Source organism: Cucurbitaria berberidis, assembly GCF_010015615.1.
Source record: "Cucurbitaria berberidis CBS 394.84 unplaced genomic scaffold K460scaffold_1, whole genome shotgun sequence".
Classification (NCBI taxonomy): Eukaryota; Fungi; Ascomycota; class Dothideomycetes; order Pleosporales; family Cucurbitariaceae; genus Cucurbitaria; species Cucurbitaria berberidis.
The window spans coordinates 4,911,211-4,929,686 of record NW_024468935.1 but is presented as its reverse complement, the minus strand read 5'-3'; the positions used below and the strand labels follow the sequence as shown (position 1 = coordinate 4,929,686).

The following is an 18,476-nucleotide window of genomic DNA, read 5'->3' as shown; positions in this document are numbered from 1 at the left end:
GGTGCTAGCTCCAACGGTCAATTCTCGCCCAACTGCCCCGCCATTACATCAACATGACATTATGCGAAATTCCAAACTTCGATCTACACCACATGGCAATCCGAATCTGCATATTTGTAGCGGACTTAAAGCCGTTCTCAGAGGTCATGACGTCGTCAGGCTAGCCCCTCCAAGCGAGTCTACCAGGGCGAACAATATACGACTGGTCCGCGGTAGTTGAGGGCGAGCTTCGGCATTGAAATATCAGACGTTGTAGCTATGTCATAGGTTTGTCTTTGTCTTTGTTAGCTATTCAAAAGTAGGTCTTTCCTTGCGTCTCCCATTACTTCCTCTTCCAATTGAGTTCAAACCTACTTCTCTCACCGTTTCCAAAATTCTTCGATACCCCACATTGCAGTCATAGCTACGAGCAGTCACTTTCGCCCAAGATGATGTCCCAAGCAGCCCGCCAGGTCGAAAAGGTTATTGGCCACGGCGATAATGCGACAACCGCACAAAACGTTACCAACCCTGGCAACGACGAGTCCACAGCCGATTACTCGGAATCGATGAAGGCGCTGGCCTGGTTTGGTAAGAACGATGTCCGAATCATCGACACCCCGAAGCCAAAGGTTCTCGAGCCCCGCGACGTCATTGTCAAGGTCACTGGAACCACGGTCTGTGGCTCAGACCTTCACTTGCTCCACGGGAGCGTAGTGGAAATGCAGAAAGGCGACATTCTTGGACACGAGTTCTGCGGTGTTGTGGACAATGTCGGCAGCGAGATCACAAAATTCCAGAAGGGGTATGTTAATATCATGTTCTGCAGCCATTGCGTGGCTAATCATCCTATAGCCAGCGCGTCGTTGCATCATTTCAAATTGCTTGCGGTGACTGCTATTACTGCAAGCAGAAGCTCTCGTCACAATGCGAGAAGACAAACTCCAACACGATCGAGAACGCAATGTACGGCGGTCGAACAGCTGGAATGTTCGGCTATTCACATTTTACGGGTGGTTTCGCCGGTGGCCAATCCGAATACACCCGTGTACCCTACGGCGACGTGAACCTCCTCCCTCTTCCAGATGATGTTCCAGATGAGCAAGGCCTTTTCCTCTCCGACGTGCTTTGCACATCGTGGCACGCCGTCGTAGACACGGGTGTAAAGAAGGGAGATGTCGTAGCTATCTGGGGTGGCGGTCCCATCGGACAAATGGCAGCGGAATTCTCTCTTCTCAACGGTGCATCTAAGGTGATCATCATTGACTCGAACTGGCGGTTGGATTTCATTAAGAACACATACCCACATATCGAGACCATCGACTTCTCGAAGCTAAGCAAAGGCGAGTCGGTGACAAGTGTATTGAAGAAAATGTGCAACGATCGCGGCCCAGACGTCAGCATCGAGGCTGCGGCTGGCGAGTACGCAAAGGGATGGGCCCATTACTTCGAGATGATGTTGGGCCTCGAGACAGATACTAGCGAAATCGTCAACGAAATGATCGCCAGCACACGAAACTTCGGCAGCTGCGGTATCACCGGTGTATACGTTGGATTCACCAATCATTTCAACATCGGCTCGCTCATGGAGCGAGGTATCCGCCTCATCGGCAACGGCCAAGCACCTGTGCATCTTTACTGGGAATCACTGCTAAAGATGATCCAAGAGAAAAAGATCAAGCCGGAGAATATGGTTACACACCGCGTACGTCTTGAAGATTTGGACAAGGTGTATTACAAGTTTGAGAACAAGGAGGACGGTATGCAGAAGGTGTTTGCGGAGACGAAGTGGAGTTTCCCAGCTTCCAAGGGTAGCCCGCCCTTGACGAGATATTAGTGAACTAGGAGAGGTGTAGAGCATTTGGTGTTGGCAAATATGTAGTATAGTAGCTTATATAGGTGTTCGATCATCTAGGCCGGTTAGAATGTCAGGTGAACCATGTCACAAATTGCTCCTTTAGGAAGATTTAATTCACCAAGTCCATATCATTCCTACTCCATGTCCTCCCTAGCTCAGCCATACACTTCCTCCCAACTAGCTGCATATCTCCCCCTAAAATTGTCCTCCGCCCACGCATCGCTCGTATGAATATACTTGGGCACACTCCACATGAACCAGCCCAACACCCACACATATCCCACCAATGTCTCTAAAGTATCCACTCGCCTGTCGTCTCCGCTAATGCCCACCCTCTGCCTAAAGTAGTGCCAGACAATCTGGACTACGTCTTCAACAACAATTGGCAGCATTTGCGCAACATACCAGATTGTAATACACCACACATCTCCATCAGGGTCCTGCTGCCACCGCACAAGGCTATGCATGAGCCCACTGACCAAGAACACCAGTCCATTCTCAACAAGTCGCGTCTCGAGTCTCCCTCTTCCGAGGCCCAGCCACCCCCTCGTAACGATCTTGACATGCGCGGAGAATGAGTGGTAAATGTAATTGTGCCAATGCTTGCCCCAGTACCGGCGTACACTCCATGCCTCGGCCACACCACCGCATAATGATAAGGACCATTCGGACGGCATGTCGAGGCGTAGGATACCGACGAACAGCACAGCACACAGGGAGTGGTATGCTTCGTAGAGGACCATGCTGATTATACACCAATCGAATACTGTTTCAAGGCGAAAGTACATTTCGCGTGTGTTGAGAGGCGATGAAGAAGACGCAAGTCGGCGGAAAAAGTAGGCTTGCTCACGCGTAGAGGCGACGCTACGGGTGGTGGAGAGGAATGACTCGTACGCATCCCATGCTGCCATAGCCAAGTACAAGGCACTCGCTTTTACGCAATGGTACGCCACAAACTGCCACCTGGAACCGTAACCGTGCTTTGTAGAAATCGTCTTCGCTAGCTGAGCTCCGCCTCCTTTTCCATCCCTTTCCAAGACTTGCGTGTGGTTCCGGTCAAAGAGCACTTTATACGCTTCTCTCATTCTGGCCGTCCATCCCTCCTTCTCTTTTCCAACGGGGGGCGTAAATTCTAATATGAGCACTTCGTAGCTCATGTGAGCGTACCAGATGTACAGGAAGCGGCCGAAGGTGTCGCATACTGTCCAGTTTGGCGCCAAATCGAGTTGATGGATGAAGGCGTAAGTGACTGGAAGTCCTAAGAGCAGAATGCTGAGTTTCTTATACTGCGGGGGATATGCGAGTAGATAGAGACCGTATGCGAAGGCGAGGAGGGTGGATATGATGGGTACGAGGGCGGATTCGAATGTCCATGATTGGGTTTCGTCCATGGCCGAGAGCAGGACGTGGAGGAGGAGGTGGAGCTGTGACGATGAAGTAGACAAAGTATGTTTGGGGTGTGATAACCTCCGGGAAATCGTAAAGAGCCGCGAAGTGAGAGACAATACGATTTTCGAAATAACCCACTGTTAGCAAGCGTTTGGTTTATATACAAATGCTTCTTGAAAGTCGAAGTATAGTTATCTTGCTACTTCTTGAGCCCCGCTAGGTCGTATTGGTGTTGATTGCGTTCTGTGGTCTGAACTACGTCTGATTATCGTACTGCAATAGCGTGACTTTAGTGGTCGTTGACGATGAGGTCTCTTTTACAATCGCTCACGGTAGTGCCCTGGTCAGTGGTTGATGTTCGGACCCGGTGAGTGAGGTATTGTGGGTGGTGGAAAGTCGAGGATTAGGTCTAAGTTAGCGATTGCCCGAGTTACTTTCCATGGCAGTTGCGTTACGGTTTCTATGCCCGCACGTTTTTTTGTGAGTCACCCTGCACGGATCCTAGCTAGATGAAGCCAACGTTCCATACGGCTTCAACAGTGAAATGGTTTGGAACGTACCTGGAAGTCACTAATGACAATATATATATATATAGTCTCTGTGAACATGCGATACCTAACCTTCAACAAGTAGAACTCGTCGACGCGGCGGCGAGAATAAAACTATGTATGGGAACAGGCGACATCTACATAACAAACACATGTATCAAGCCAAAAAATTACCTGACGAACTTGTTGTTCGGAGCGACAATAATGCACTGGAATACAGAATCCGGGACATGGTATTGAAGATTGTCCGTCTCCCGTGAACCAGTGGCTATGGGGAAGATCAAAGGAGTGAAAAGTAAAAGTAGAAGTTGATTTGACACCATTTCACCATCAGTGCGTGAAGACTTGGCACATGTGGGGATCGTGTTAGTGTAACATCCATAATTCGCAGTGTCCTGATCAGATTTCTAGCCTAGACAATGACGCCTGAAAAGCAGAGCGCCAAGAAAATACGGCCGTATAATCCTCTGCCGCTCCGGATGTAACGGCCTGTCCTCAATTACCCAGTGGATCAGTCTGGCCGGATATATATCCACTGGCCCGACACAAGATGCACGAAGCCGTAGCGCGCTGTTTTGAAACTAGATAAGAAGTGGCGCATGAAGCGACGAGGCGGTGATCATGGCAACCAGCGGTATTACACCACCATGCGAGAAGATCCACCTTGTCTTGGCGTTTGTTGGGCGGCATGAAAGCTCCGACAACTCCTTTGAGGTACCGATCGATCCAGATGGGTGAAAAGTTGGTGATGGACCGAGCAGGGTAGTTGTTATAATCACATGCTGGCGTACTTGTCGTGACTTGATTTGACCTTCATGTCCAGCGCAGTCTCATGGAAATTGCCCTCACGCCGCGCCTTCTTCAGCTTTCTGACCTCGTCATCTTCCAGCCTCCTCCCTATGAGTTCCTCTAGCTCCTTGCGACTAATCTTCTCCTTTGCCCTTTCTTCCTTGTTGGCTTTGAGGCGCGGCTTGAAGCGTGCTTGCATGCGTATACGAAACGCCGTATTGAAGGTTATGCTCTCTGCGTCGCCACGGATCTCAGGTCCACTTGTTGCGGACTCGTCGATGCTGAGGAACTGGTCGCGTGCGGTTTGGAGGGAGAAGGCGGAGGAGTTATCGGGAACAGGAATAACGAGGAAGGATTCTTCTGGGGAGATGGCGGTTGCATTTGCGCTCAGGATGCCGTACTTGTTGCAGCTGAGATATCTATATAGGCCGTTAGAACGTGTCTACTTGGGTGGGAGGGCTCTTCTTGCCTTCCATGGTGCCCCTTCAAGCTCAAGCTCTCTGTACCAGCGACACGATTGGCAACGAAGACCTGGCGCACATCATGCGGCTCAGCTGTTGCTAGATCGCCCTCTGCAATGTTCTCCAACGTGCTCGCAAAGACCTTGCCATTGGCATCACAAGCTAAGCAGGCCGGTGTGTCTGTAGGAAGAACAATCACGATAGGCCCCGAAATGTCGCTCGGCGCATCCGCGCTCACCCAGGAATCATCGTCCCCGCCAGTGTCGGTTGCGGGTGCTGTGGTGCTCAGTTGTTTCGACGGCGCGTCCTCTGCATCGTATGGCCCGGCAGCCTTCTTGCGCTTCTTTACTTTCTTGTCGCCTTTGAAGTGCAGTGCTTTTGGCATGGCGATAACAAGTTGGTGGTGAGGCCAAGCGTCGGATGTGGAAAGAAGAGCATCGGCAGGTCGGAGACGGCCGCGAAAGGACGAATCAGGCAGGTGCGATTGATGGTCAACATCAGACGAAGACAGTTTTTTACGCGCTACATATCACGATAAAGCGGGAGGTTTTGGCTTCGTAGAGGGTACCAGTTGTTGAACCACTGGCTAGTCAGTTCCTCAAGTCTGAATCCATATATTCAAATACGTGCAGCAATACAGACATGGCTGATGCAAATGGCGCCGTCAGCCAAAACGCTGTCGCCGTTGGCCTGGAAGATTTGAAGAACAGTGAGTGCATTGCGAAGTACCCATGCTACTGTGCAGAGGCAAGTGACTGACCGTCTCATAGACAACGTGGACTTTGCCCTTCTTGAGGAGGCATTTGGCCCATCCAGTCTCGGCATCATTGTGGTGAAAGACCTGCCACCAGAGTTCCACGAGCTCCGACACAAGCTCCTGTCCTACTCGTCTGCCCTGGCAAGCCTATCACCCGAAGAACTAGGTAAGTAAGCAGAGAGCCAAAGCCAAGTCGGATCATCGGCATGCACGAGGTTGACAGCTTGACAGGGAAACTCGAATCTCCAGCGTCAAAGTGGCTTGTTGGGTGGTCATGTGGAAAGGAGACTCTTAAGGATGGCCGATATGACACGCTCAAAGGGTCTTACTACGTCAACTGTGCAAGTGGATTTGAAGAGCAACAGCAAGTGGTTGCTGATCGGTACCCCTCGTTCCCAGAATACACTGCACCCAACGTCTGGCCCTCACAGGACATGCTACCGGGCTTCGAGGAGACGTTCCGCGAGCTGTGCACTCTGATTGTCGACATTGCCGCACTCGTCGCCCGAGCGTGCGACAAGTACGCCGAAGCAAACATCCAAGGCTATCAGACGGGCTATCTCGAGCATGTCGTCAAGACGAGTGTGTCCACCAAAGCCAGGCTGCTGCACTACTTTCCAAGCCCAGAGTCTTATAGTAATGGCTCATCAAGCGAGACCAGCCGCGACGAGGACGACTGGTGTGCCACCCATCTCGACCACGGCTGCCTGACGGGCCTGACGTCTGCCATGTTTGTCGACGAGGCCAGCCACGTACCCACCACAGGCTCAGCCTTCGCGCCCCTCAAGGAGCTCGATGGATCGCCTGATCCCAAAGCAGGTCTTTATATTCACTCGCGAACAGGCGCAGTCACCAAGGTCAGTATCCCACGCCACTGCCTGGGATTCCAAACAGGCGAGGCGCTCGAGGTCATCACCCGGGGCAAATTCAGGGCTGTGCCACACTTTGTGAGGGGCGCTGGGCCAGGCATTGGCGGCAAGGTAGCGAGAAACACGTTGGCCGTCTTTACGCAGCCGAACTTGTGGGAGAAGGTGGACGAGCAACGAGACTTTGCAGCTTTTGCCAAGGAGATTGTAGAAAAGAACCACTGAGATTGGCAGGACGTGCTGTAATGAAACTGATACAATGACATCACCTGTCCTTTTCCGATACCTCGAATATGCACGTTATCTGATAAAGTACCCACGCGACACTGCGGAATGACGGATGGCTTTGTCCAAAAACCCTTAGTTTGACAAGAGTTTGCTGTGGCTCGTGACGCTAGCTACATAGTTGGCTGCATCTGCAGCGGAGCCCACATGTGGTTACCTATGCCCTCGTCAACCTTCAAACTGGAGACGAGGTGAGAGTTGCAAAAAGGGATTGCGCCTGACAGTCCTTGCTGCGTGCGTCCCTGGCGTACGCAGAGCCTCATCTCCGCAATCTCCTCCCCTCTCTCCCCCCTCCCCCCTCCTGTTCATCATTCCTCAAAGCCTTCATCACAACGCGTCTCCCGTTACGCAACACCCCAGCACGGGTGTTGGCGCTACACCTAGTAAATGACGCCCCCAGTCCTTGCGCCACCATCTGATTGCCTGTTCCAGCGTGAGCAGCATGCGTCCACCAGGCATGCAAGCCTCTCTTGTTATGCTGCTGCACTACGGGGGCCTTATTACGTGCCCAGTCTCCATTGCCGCTGCTAGCAGGCCAACACCACTGCGCACTCACGGCCAAGGCGTCGTGGTCCCCAATGAAACAGCCGGCGACGCTTCGACATGATCGTCCAGTGCCAAGGGATATTACGCGGCCAAGCGATACAGACTCGGCACCCCGTTTTCCATACCAGGGAACAAGGCCAATTAGACCAAATGCGTGTCTTGCCAGACGGCTCTCTATCATGCCAAGCTGTCTATCCGACTACCCGTCTTCGCATGGGGGAACTTGCTTGCACCCTGGTGGTTTGCACTTACTTAATAAAACCTCCTTCTTCTTAACCAGCCACAAGGGCAGCTCGCTCGCTCTATTGTATAGCTAGCCACAGCCGCTCTTCAATGGTCCTCTGTGTTTCCCAGCACCATCAACGCGGTCATTCATTCTTATAGGGCTCCGTGTTCCCCCCTCGCTACTGCTTGTGTCCGTCTGTATGCACATGTCATTTCTCACAAAGGCACCGTCATCCCTTGCCCGCGCTACCATCACCTGCTTCTCAGCAAAGGACCCCAACTCTAGCACAGACAGGATGGCCTCCAACAACCGCCAAAACGTCACATGGGTAGAGGTACGTACTCTACACACAGTACCAATGTCGCTGGTCTCTTACATTCGCAGGGTGTCAGAGGAGTCGCTTCGTTCTGGGTCGTCGTCACACATCTTTGCCGGGCGTGGGACTACAGCCTATGGTCGCCGCGCGATAACGAGAATGCCGCGCCCCAACTTCTTCAGTTGCCATTTCTACGACTACCATGGCAAGGCCGTATCGGAGTAACAATGTTTGCTTTTCTCACGGGATACGTCTGCGCCATCAAACCACTCCGCCAGGCAAAATCCGGGAATGTACCAGCCGCGCTGGAGACCCTGGGCAAGTCAGCCTTTCGCCGCCCACCACGACTTATCATGCCTGCGACCATTGCTCTGGTCATTGCGTGGGCTTTTGCCCAGATCGGCGCGTTCGAAGTCGCTCACCGAAGCGATTCTCACTGGCTTCGGCGTTCCGTGCCCATCAATATCGGCGGTCTCGACACTGAGTTTCCACGGCTGATCAAGAACTTCCAGAGGGCTTGGTCAGGCGCCAATAACGAATATGATGACCACCAATGGGCCCTTCTTCCCTTGTTGCAGGGTGCCTTCCTCATCTACGTGCTTCTGTTCGCGACAGTCTTCATGAAGTTCCGCATGCGTCTGTTCACATGCCTCGTCCTCTTTTGCTGGTATTGGATGCGAACTAGTCCTGAGAAGGGTATGCATCATCTCCCTCCAAATTCCAACATGTATAACTAACATATCCTGCAGAGACATTCGAGTGCCAATTCCTCTGGGGCGTCATCCTCTGCGACGTTGGATCCGAGAAAAGCTTCCGGGACTTTGTCAATAGCCGTGTTAGGGCTCGGCGGGTAGCGACAGTGCTTCTCATCGTCATTGGCTGGTATGTGGCTTGCTACCCAGGAGAGCACTGGGAATGGGCAACCTGGTCCATCCAGCTCAAGAACCTCGGGGACTGGTTCATCCCCCAGGGTGCGGCAAGCTACCCCAAGCGATTCACAGCCCTAGGGTGGGACCTCATGGTTACCGGTATCTGGCTTTCGCCCAGTCTGCAAAACATGTTCTCAAACAAGATATTCATGTGGGTTGGTCGCAACAGCTTTGCCGTCTACCTCACCCACGGAACAGTCCTTAAGGTCGGCCTCGCGCGCTTGATCTACGGCTGGAGCACCAAACCTTATCACGTCGAACAGCCAGAGAACGGAGAGGGTGATGCAATCGAGCATTACATCCCAAGATCCTCGCACTGGTTCGTCTGGGCCCTCGCTATCCCCACGTTCTTCGCCGTCGAATACCTGATCGCACATCTCTGGACAACATATGTCGACTCGCAATGCGCGAAAGCTACAAAGTGGCTCGAAGACACAATGTTTGAGAAAACCGAAGATGAGAAGCTTGGGGTTGCGGCCATGGCATAAATCTACATGGAATTGGAAAGGAATAGCAGGAGTTACAGATGAGAACCTCCGTGCTCTAGCAGGATGATGGTTCCTGCTAGACTCATGATTGTTGCATTTTCCGGAGTTGTAATGATTTCTTTTGTTGGCTTTTACATCTGCGGATACCAAACATTGACTCGCATTTCAAGGAGTCAGGGGACTATATTGAGCATTTCAGTAAGCTGATCGTCTCAAGCTTGGACAAGCACAATATCATGTACATAGAAGGCTGAAGCTAATACCTAATTCAATTGTACATTGACCCCTCTCGTGCCAAATATCTCTTCACCGTACGCTTCGCACGGCTCACTGGGCATGGTGGCGATCGTCGCTACCAAAACCTCCACATTTCGTACATGACGCGTCCAGACCAACGATCGCAATAACGCGCCCCAAATTTCGCAAACACCCAGCAAATCCAAAAAATACACCCAATTCTCCCCATCTCTCCATCCAGCGCAATAAACACGCCGCCACGACAATGAACATCTAACGTCATACACACCATCGATGACCAAACATGAATCCATGCTCTTTACTGACGTAGACACTCCGAAACACCCCAGTCCCCCATCCCGCGAACGAAGGATTTTTCCTCCCGCGCTTGCAAGGAAAAGCAGATCCCCCTGCCCCATTCTAGCAAGGAAGTAAGTTAACAAGCATGCTGCCAAGCATACGTGCCAAGAGGTAGCCAAGAAGACCAGACCGTTACAGCCGGTGCCGCCTCCCGCCGTGCTTTTATCGAGACATAATCATTCGCTCACTAAACGACGTCCTGGTGATGCATGGGGTTTATGCTGATGTGAGATGAAGGATTGGGGTCGGAAAACGGACGGAGGGAGAGCGCTGCATGGTGCATATTGCATAGCGGTGAGGAATGCTTGGATCATGTTGTACGCAGCCAACATTAAATTCCATTCTAGAAGGAGTTTAGTGCCCAGGTGTTTATCAATAATAACAAGTTTATCAACATTCTCTAATGACATGATCAAATGACATGATCCTGGAAAAATTCACCCCCTCTTGTTACTTCGCTACGAGGGAAGGTAACAAAGGGCTTACACAAAAGTAATGAATAAGTTACGTTAGGCTCTAGAGGGGACATGTGGATAACGTGATTTGTTCGTTACTTTTCTTAAAACCTGCGCAACATGCAATTCGCGTATACTAGCAGAGCGTTTATGCTTCTTACGAGAGCGTACGTGTGGTGCACTCCCATTATATTGTAATAGACTTTGCGGTACTTTGGGTCACTATAGCTACGAGGTTGGACGAGGCTGCTACAGGTATAGATGTAGGTATGCCGTCTTTGTATCTTTCATCTCGGCAGTATTGAAGCAAAGCAGGAAGGCGCGGGTCATGAAAAGAAGGAAGCGGTTAAGAGGGTGTAAGTATTCAGTAAGTACTCATTATGGAGGTAATAGTGGCTAACGCGCCCCTAAGCTGTATATCTCCCACTGATCTCCATGTTCAAACTTCAGTACTTTTCGCCCAGTTGGACACCATCTCTAGCCTGCTCTCCTCTCCAGAGCAGAGTTTCTCGAGGAGAGCTCGTAGTACTTCATAAGAGAAGGGCTACAATGCAGTGCGTTACTTGTCCACATTATTTACCTATCATCTCCTTGTTTTGGTATCTCATTCTACTCCACTGGCCTCATTCATCATCGGCATTCTATTTTTCGCTTTCCCGCTCGCCAATCCCGTTGGTCGTCCCACTGCGAGCGCCTGGCGGCCCATACCGCCAGATCGTCTCCTTATTCCCATTCACAAACACTGGGAGCATTTTCTTAGATGCTAGGGGCTTTCGATCGGGACCCTTGGGCGTCTTTTCGGAAACCAAGGGCTTGATCTTGCGATTGAGGGGCTTCTCCCCTGTAGCCCCGGCTTCCTCCTCGCCATTAGGTGACGTGGTCACTGCCTTTTCATGGTAATCAACCCTATGTATACGTTCATATATGCTCCAAGAAGTCCTGAAGTGGCTGGTGTTCGTCTTCTCATAGCCCTCAGGTGAGGCCCAGGTCGTAGGGTTGTACAACTTTGACCTCCGATTGTATGTCGAATGTTTCTTAGCCTGCTCAGCAAGCGTGTGCTCGTTATGAGGCTGAAGGATGGGGTTTGTGGAGTTATCGCTGGGTATATCTGAGTTTGAAAGCACGGTAACTAGCGGCTTGAATGCAGTGCCACGTTGAGGCTGAACTGTCGCGAGTTGGGATGTAGGTGTGGCGCGCTTTAATGCGGATCGCGGAGTTGAGACTGGAGGCAGGGCGGTACTGCTTTTCCGCACTGCTGGCATCGGAGTCAAAGGAATCTCCTCGAGCAAAGCTTTGCTGGCTTCAGCTCCTAGTTGTAACGCAAGTCCTGCCGATATCACAGTCTTCTTGCCGTGATGGCCAGCCACTCCAAGTCGGTCATTCTTCACGCCGACTTCAGAGAGAACATCGAACTGGTTGCTGGTTGATATCTCCAGCCTGTCATAATGCCGGGAAGGTTCGACGGTGACCGCGCCACGTGGGCCAACATTGCTTGGTGGTGCTATCGCGTTGTGAGGCTGCCTCCGCTTTTGCTTGGGCCCAACGATTTTCCATTCGTCCTCCTCGGCGGCTTCTTTTCGCGATTTTGCTCCTGCATAATGTTAGCACATTGCAACTCTTGACTTCGGCATTGAAACCTCACCCTCGACGCAATGTGCCCCCGTCTTCAGCTCCTTAAACCCTTGCTCTCTCCCTACCTCGTCTTCACTATCCTCGTCTGTGATGTAATTGTATCCAGGTACCTGTGAGCACGCCTCTTCTGCTTGTTCCCATATTGCTAGCGCAGTAACAATTCCCCATTCTACAGCCTGATCCGGATTCTCATCTTTCAGCTTCTTTAAGCGCACTACATCATCATAAACTCTCATCTTCACCTCTCTCCATAGCTTCATCCAACCAGTGTGGCTCATACGCTGCCTGGATCCCCAAGGTGCATTAGCAGACTTGGATCTAGACGCAAATATGCCACCGCGCTGCTCTAGACCAGCCTGCATATTCTTGACCTCTACGATGCGGTACTTGATTAGACATACCGGACAAATCAAGGCCTCGTCGTGGAGAACTTCGACGAATTCTTGCGGAATTTGATGTTCGCAGGAGTTTGGGGCCATCGTAGGTCCTCGGTTAGGCTTTTGGTTGCGATTTAGTCGAAGATCGGGCACTAATATGTGAGCGTGGTTTTGATTGCACCGCGTTCCCACCACATATACGAATGATTATGTGGGAGATTTCGTGGTACTAGAACTGGGCTAAGGGTGGTGCAAGGTAGTGAGAGATCGTCCGAAGAACGAATGCTGACTTGGTGAAGGTACTCGACCACTGGAGCAGGGAGGAGACAAGAAGGAGAAATTGTGGAGGGGAAAAAGCGTGGAGGAGACTTGTCTGAATTTGGAAAGAAAGAGACTAGGAAGGATTGAGCAGAGGTTGGAGAGGCGACCGGAACAAAATTTTGTCGAAGGAGCAGGTTGAGTGAATGGACTTTTGATTACCTCGGTGCGAAAGCAGATATCGGGACCGAGCACTACTTACTTTACCTTTCACTGTGAGATTCCACTTCTCTTTTTGAATTGGCACACATCTCCATCACCTGTGCATCTGAGCTCGTTCTCATGTTGTATACAGTTCCTCTGAAGCCATGAAAAGCGATATCGGTAGCAGTAAGCAGCACAGTGCTCTACCCCAAATACACTAATTCACGTGCCAGTCCTCCAAGATCAACATCGGTGAAAGTAGCTTTCTTAATTTCCAGGCTCTGTGGTACTGTGTCTTCTTGCATGGCAGCAATGGTAATGACATCCATCCACCCAGTAGCCTCGAAGCTCTTCACGATCACATTGCGGATCCAATTAATCGCTCCGATATTGTATGATCTCAATTCGACCCCACCCGCGGGAGGTCCCTTCAGGGCGGACGTCAGCCATTACACTTCTTCCACCTGGGTGTTTGCTACATTCGGACCAATTATGATGTAAGATGGAGAATATTGTCCTAGATATAGACGTGCTGTGCATTCTCAACTAGATGCATGGTTTTAGCTGCGGTTTGACTTTCAACGTTGTGAAAACGGATTGCTGAGCATTCGGAATTGACGTGAATCACCGTTGCTGGGTATAATGCCTGCGTTCCTCACACTGCTTATGACTTGCGGATTGTTTCTCTCAGAAGTCCCAGTTGGGTGATAGCTTGAGCAGACCGTTGATGTGGAAGACGCATATTTTGCGCATGGAAAGTGCTCAGATGTCTCTCGGTGTATGTGGCTAGACATTGCAGTCCACAAGTCGAGTCGTGGTCGGATCGTCCTTCGGCGTTTGGAAAGCGCGATGACGTTTTCTTGGCTGCTAGCTTGCAACGAGTTCCCGAGGTCAGAGCTTTAGCAGCAGGTCGATAACGGAGTTTCTTTCTTCTCCCCATATCAAATCCCATCTACCTCCTTCTACTATACCAATTCGTCTCGCCATGTTTGCTAGACAGGTTCTCCGCCCGGCGAGGACCCTGCACCAGGTATGCGCTCACTTTGTACCGATTCATCGCATTACAAATCGTCTTGTAGAGTTTCGAAAATGGCTAACACCACTACAGCAGGTCCGCCGATACGCGTCCGCAGCGCCCCAGAGCGGTGGCAGCAACGGCATTCTCTATGCGGGTGTTGGCGCGGCTGCTCTTGCCGGTGGTTACCTATACCTAAGGGGAGGAGACTCACCTTCCGGGCAGAAGGGCAATGCGCCGCCATCCGAAGAGGCCAAGAAGATCCCCGCATCCACCGCCAGCCTAGCAAAGAAGGCCTTTACTGGGGGCGAGCAAGGCTTCGTGTCGCTACAGCTCGAGAAGTCCGAGATCATCAACCACAACACCAAAAAGCTCACTTTCAAGCTGCCTGAGGAGGACATGGAGAGCGGTTTAACCGTGGCTTGTACGCCTACTACTTGTCGAGACTTTGGTGGATGCTAATTCGACGCAGCCGCCGTCATCACCAAGTATAAGGGCCCTGAGATGCAAAAGCCCGTGATCCGCCCTTACACGCCTATCAGCGATGTGGACCAAAAAGGCACAGTCGAGTTCATTGTCAAGAAGTATCCCAATGGCCCTATGTCTAGCCACATGAACGACATGGAGCCCGGTCAGCGCCTCGACATCAAGGGCCCAATCCCCAAATACCAATGGTCACCAAATAAACAGTAAGAACTCTCTTTCTCCTGCACGAACAACGTGTGAGACAGTTGCTGACTTCGCACCCAACACATAGTGAGCACATTGCACTCATCGCTGGTGGCACAGGCATCACCCCAATGTGGCAAACCGCGAACGCCATTTTCAAGAACCCCGAGGACAAGACAAAGGTCACGCTGGTGTTTGGTAATTTGACCGAAGAAGACATCCTGTTGAAGAAAGAGTGGGAACACTTGGAGAACACATACCCTCAGCGATTCAGGGCCTTCTACGTCTTGGATAACCCTCCAGAGCAGTGGCAGGGCGGCAAAGGTCACGTCACCAAGGAGCTTTTGAAGACAGTTCTGCCCGAGCCAAAGGAGGGCGAGAAGATTAAGATCTTTGTTTGCGGACCGCCGGGCATGTACAAGGCTATCAGTGGTGGAAAGAATAGCCCCACGGACCAGGGTGAACTCGAGGGCTACCTAAAGGAGCTTGGATACAGCAAGGATCAGGTGTACAAATTTTAGTGGTGTGTATTAACGGGCTCCACATTTTAGCTCTTTGAACTAGATTTCATCAAAGAGCGACTAGACTCTGTTCGAGGTCTACGTGTTCATATTGTTGCATGCCAAAAGGAGAAGCGCTTTATTTTAGTTTCGGCCAGCGCCATTACAAACACCATGCGGGTTTCCAGGCATTGACTCAACCCGATGACTGGCACCGGAACGCGCTGGAAGACGACCGGGAGTGCTACATCGAGAATCATCCTGCGATAGTGGAATTCTTGAATTTCTTTCTTGCAAGTTCAAGCTTGGTATTGAGTAAATAAGTACAACTTTTAGAGCTCGATCTACGGTGCGCTTGCATGTGATTGGTAGTAATCTGCATTTATCTGCATCTCTTTCGTAGTAGTCCTGGGAACTAGTTTTTCACAGGCATGCGTGTTTGCTTTCGTGCACTATTTGATTGAGTTGTTATTTATACGATCATAGTTATACACAGCAATTCCGGTCTACTTTAAGCATCTTCCCGCTCGGTGGTGCTACGCGAAACACCTTTTCATGCATGAATGCCCAGAAACCTGAAGTCAATTGGGCGGCTCAGTGCCCTATTCCACCAGCGACCCAATCCATGAACTCGGGGTCATTTGCATTCGGAAATAACCCCCTATCCTGCTGTGCCTGGCCTTGTTGCTGAACCTGCACTGGTGCCATGGGCACTCCCTGGTTCAATTGTTGCTGCTGCTGTTCCCTCCGCATCCGCTCCTCTTCCTGCCTCCTCTGCCTCTGTGCCCGATAGTACAATAGGAAGGCCAATGCACCTGACAACGCCAGAATTATAAGAGACTCGATGATATCGGAGTCAACTTCACCGCCGTGGTAACCGTCGCCGTAGTAGTCGTCAGTGGCAACGTGCGTGTCTTCGTAGTCATCAGGCTCGTAGTCGTCCCAGCCGGCGAGTTCGGCTTCAAGGAAGGCGGATAGCCACTCGGAGAGGGTCCATTCTTTCTTGATGACTAGATGAATACTATTAGCAAGTGATGATTTGGGAGAGGAAGGAGCGGATGAGGGTAAAGACGACGACGAACCTGGTTCTTTCTGAATGGACTTGACCTTTCCGTTCGTGATGGTGTTCCACCAGCTTCGGAAGCGTAGCTTGTATAGAGCTAGCACCACGGGCAGATACGCTTCGCGGGGATTTGTCTCAAGAGCCAAGTCGTAGTGTCGTTTCGCAAGGTGAAAGTCCTGGTCGATACCAATGCCATTCTCGTGCATCCAGCCCAGATTCCACATAGCCTGTGCGCTTTGCATGGTCTCGGCTGCTGCTTGATAACATGCTGCTGCCTTCTCTCGATCGGGAGAAGTACCGAGTCCGTGGAGATAGTAGTCACCCATCTTGACCATCGAGTCGACATTCTTCTGCTCGGCGGAACGAGTCCAATATATAAGAGCTAAAACGGCATCGCCAGCTAGCGACACCTGCTTTCTCATGAATGGGATCAGTGAGCCTAAGGTAAACCGAGGCTTGGCTTGGTCAAGCAGATATGCAACGTTTGCTTGCCCAACTTCGAATCCTTGCTCAGCTGCCATCATGTAGCTAACGAGCGCTGTTTCAAGATCGCCGTTCACGTATGCCTCATTTGCTTCCGGAAAAGACGTCGACACGAGTTCAGCTTTCTCGGCCACAATCTTGTAATAAGCAGCCGCGACGGGACAAGACTTATCGCGGCCGACGCCATTGTGAGTGAGCTCAGCCAGGTAGTAGTATGCCTCGAGATGTCCGTGCCTAGCCGCCAACTCGAAATACTTGATAGCGACCGGAACATCGCCTTGATCAAGGAAGAGCGCGCCGAGTCTGACCTGAGCGACTGCAAGATCTTGGTCCGCTGCAGCACCAAAGAGTTCTGCAGCCCTGACGGGGTCATGAGGTACACCGAGTCCTCTTAGGTACATAACACCCATCGAATACTGTGACAATGCATCCCCGTACTCAATACCGCGCCTAAACCAGGTCTTCGCAATGTCGAAGCTCTGTGGCATGCCTTCGCCACGGAGAAACATGCGACCAAGGTATCCAGCAGCCTTGGACGCCAGTTTCTCGGTGGTAGGCGAGACGTTTGGTCTAGTCTTCCCATCCTTGGTCCAGTGCATGCGGGCAAGTTCCAAGAACCGCTTCTTCGCCGCCGGGAGGTCTCTTTTCGAAGTCCGGGCGCCGTCGTAATTCAATTTGGCCAGGTTGAAGCTGGCCCTAGCGTCTCCTTTCCTGGCCTGTAGGTCCATGTATTCAACCACGTCATCGAGCGAGGAAAAGGCATCTGAGTGGACGCTACCCAATTTGGCGTTCTGTCCTGAGCTGCTTGCACTTGCACCCTCGCCGTAGACGCCGCCCTCCTCGTCGGCAATTCTGAAAGACTCCCTGGGCATCGAGTGCCCCCCTGGAGGACCAGATCGCATGTATGCAATTGCCTTCTTCGCCGCCTCTTTGTAGAAATACACAGCTTCCTCGCAATTCCGAGGTGTGGATATGCCAGCAGAATGGCGGTACGCGACGGCCATCTCAGACCGCACATCTCCCCCTTCCGCGCCCAACGTGTAGTACAGCATAGCTTTTGCTTGATCATGCTTGACCGCTCCACCAATGCCGGTTGCATACATGAACCCGACCATGTGTTGGGCGGAGGCATTTCCAGTCAACGTCGCGAGCTCGTGGTATCGTCGAAAGGCTTCGGAATAGTTGCGCGGGTGTGTGTAGTTGCCGTAGAAGTTCAGCTCAGCGAGAGTGAAGACAGCGTCGGGGTTCTTTTGCGCCGCCGCTTCTTCCAGCAGTCTGACGGCCTGCAATAGGGGTGGGCCTAGCTTCTTGGGCGACGGGCTTGTCGTCAAGAGCTCTTGCTGTGGCGGTCCATTCATGAAAAGGAGAAAGAAGATCTCCTTGGCGTAGTATGCGCTGGCTCCGAGTACTCCAGACTTCTTGTCGAAATTCCACCATGGCGCCGTTAACGGTTTGATCTTAAGGAGGAGTGCCATAGCCTCGTCGAACGCTAGTATGCCTTGATGTGGATTTGCACCTCCTTCTGCGTTGCCCCATCGTGACCTCCATAGTGGCTCTCCGTCTCGCCCCGTTGCCCCCCATTTGTTGGATGATGTCCCTAGCGGTCGCTGTTGAGTATGGGCTCGATCGCTGCCGTGGAACTGCGCCGCAGAGAGGGATAGAAATAACGAGAGAATGCCTGGCAGTCTATCAGTCAGTCAAGAAGCTCTTTCAGAACTCCTCTAGCCAGCGCGTACCTAAGAAGAGCGACAAGAGCCGCTGTAACCGTGGCCTCATCGTAGGTTTA

The 18,476-nt window shown here is 51.6% G+C and overlaps 8 protein-coding genes across 8 annotated transcripts; 4 read left to right on the top strand and 4 right to left on the bottom strand.

The window, feature by feature from the left end:
• Positions 1 to 428: 428 nt before the first annotated feature.
• On the top strand, positions 429 to 1,816 carry K460DRAFT_373379 (S-glutathione dehydrogenase; the record flags this gene model as incomplete). The annotated part of the gene is made up of 2 exons (XM_040934577.1): positions 429 to 784; positions 835 to 1,816. The coding sequence occupies 2 exons, from the start codon at positions 429 to 431 to the stop codon at positions 1,814 to 1,816; spliced, it is 1,338 nt and encodes a 445-aa protein (XP_040793908.1).
• A 176-nt stretch (positions 1,817 to 1,992) lies between these two features.
• Positions 1,993 to 3,228, bottom strand: K460DRAFT_270563 (uncharacterized protein; the record flags this gene model as incomplete). The annotated part of the gene is made up of 2 exons (XM_040927665.1): positions 1,993 to 2,841; positions 2,878 to 3,228. 2 exons carry the CDS (start codon positions 3,226 to 3,228, stop codon positions 1,993 to 1,995), a joined length of 1,200 nt encoding a protein of 399 aa, XP_040793907.1.
• A 1,321-nt stretch (positions 3,229 to 4,549) lies between these two features.
• On the bottom strand, positions 4,550 to 5,409 carry K460DRAFT_373377 (actin-crosslinking protein; the record flags this gene model as incomplete). The annotated part of the gene is made up of 2 exons (XM_040934576.1): positions 4,550 to 4,982; positions 5,033 to 5,409. 2 exons carry the CDS (start codon positions 5,407 to 5,409, stop codon positions 4,550 to 4,552), a joined length of 810 nt encoding a protein of 269 aa, XP_040793906.1.
• Positions 5,410 to 5,553: 144 nt separating this feature from the next.
• Positions 5,554 to 6,987, top strand: K460DRAFT_362086 (Clavaminate synthase-like protein). The gene is made up of 3 exons (XM_040932577.1): positions 5,554 to 5,733; positions 5,795 to 5,947; positions 6,013 to 6,987. Exons 1-3 carry the CDS (start codon positions 5,667 to 5,669, stop codon positions 6,870 to 6,872), a joined length of 1,080 nt encoding a protein of 359 aa, XP_040793905.1. The 5' UTR covers positions 5,554 to 5,666; the 3' UTR covers positions 6,873 to 6,987.
• Positions 6,988 to 7,999: 1,012 nt separating this feature from the next.
• On the top strand, positions 8,000 to 9,437 carry K460DRAFT_273030 (uncharacterized protein; the record flags this gene model as incomplete). Its single annotated transcript, XM_040927847.1, has 3 exons — positions 8,000 to 8,038; positions 8,089 to 8,716; positions 8,770 to 9,437. 3 exons carry the CDS (start codon positions 8,000 to 8,002, stop codon positions 9,435 to 9,437), a joined length of 1,335 nt encoding a protein of 444 aa, XP_040793904.1.
• A 1,693-nt stretch (positions 9,438 to 11,130) lies between these two features.
• Positions 11,131 to 12,600, bottom strand: K460DRAFT_401368 (uncharacterized protein; the record flags this gene model as incomplete). The annotated part of the gene is made up of 2 exons (XM_040936414.1): positions 11,131 to 12,080; positions 12,132 to 12,600. The coding sequence occupies 2 exons, from the start codon at positions 12,598 to 12,600 to the stop codon at positions 11,131 to 11,133; spliced, it is 1,419 nt and encodes a 472-aa protein (XP_040793903.1).
• A 1,345-nt stretch (positions 12,601 to 13,945) lies between these two features.
• On the top strand, positions 13,946 to 15,165 carry K460DRAFT_274092 (ferredoxin reductase-like protein; the record flags this gene model as incomplete). Its single annotated transcript, XM_040927933.1, has 4 exons — positions 13,946 to 13,990; positions 14,069 to 14,399; positions 14,448 to 14,664; positions 14,733 to 15,165. 4 exons carry the CDS (start codon positions 13,946 to 13,948, stop codon positions 15,163 to 15,165), a joined length of 1,026 nt encoding a protein of 341 aa, XP_040793902.1.
• Positions 15,166 to 15,738: 573 nt separating this feature from the next.
• On the bottom strand, positions 15,739 to 18,466 carry K460DRAFT_351271 (HCP-like protein; the record flags this gene model as incomplete). The annotated part of the gene is made up of 2 exons (XM_040931564.1): positions 15,739 to 18,368; positions 18,427 to 18,466. The coding sequence occupies 2 exons, from the start codon at positions 18,464 to 18,466 to the stop codon at positions 15,739 to 15,741; spliced, it is 2,670 nt and encodes an 889-aa protein (XP_040793901.1).
• Between the last annotated feature and the right edge of the window lie 10 nt (positions 18,467 to 18,476).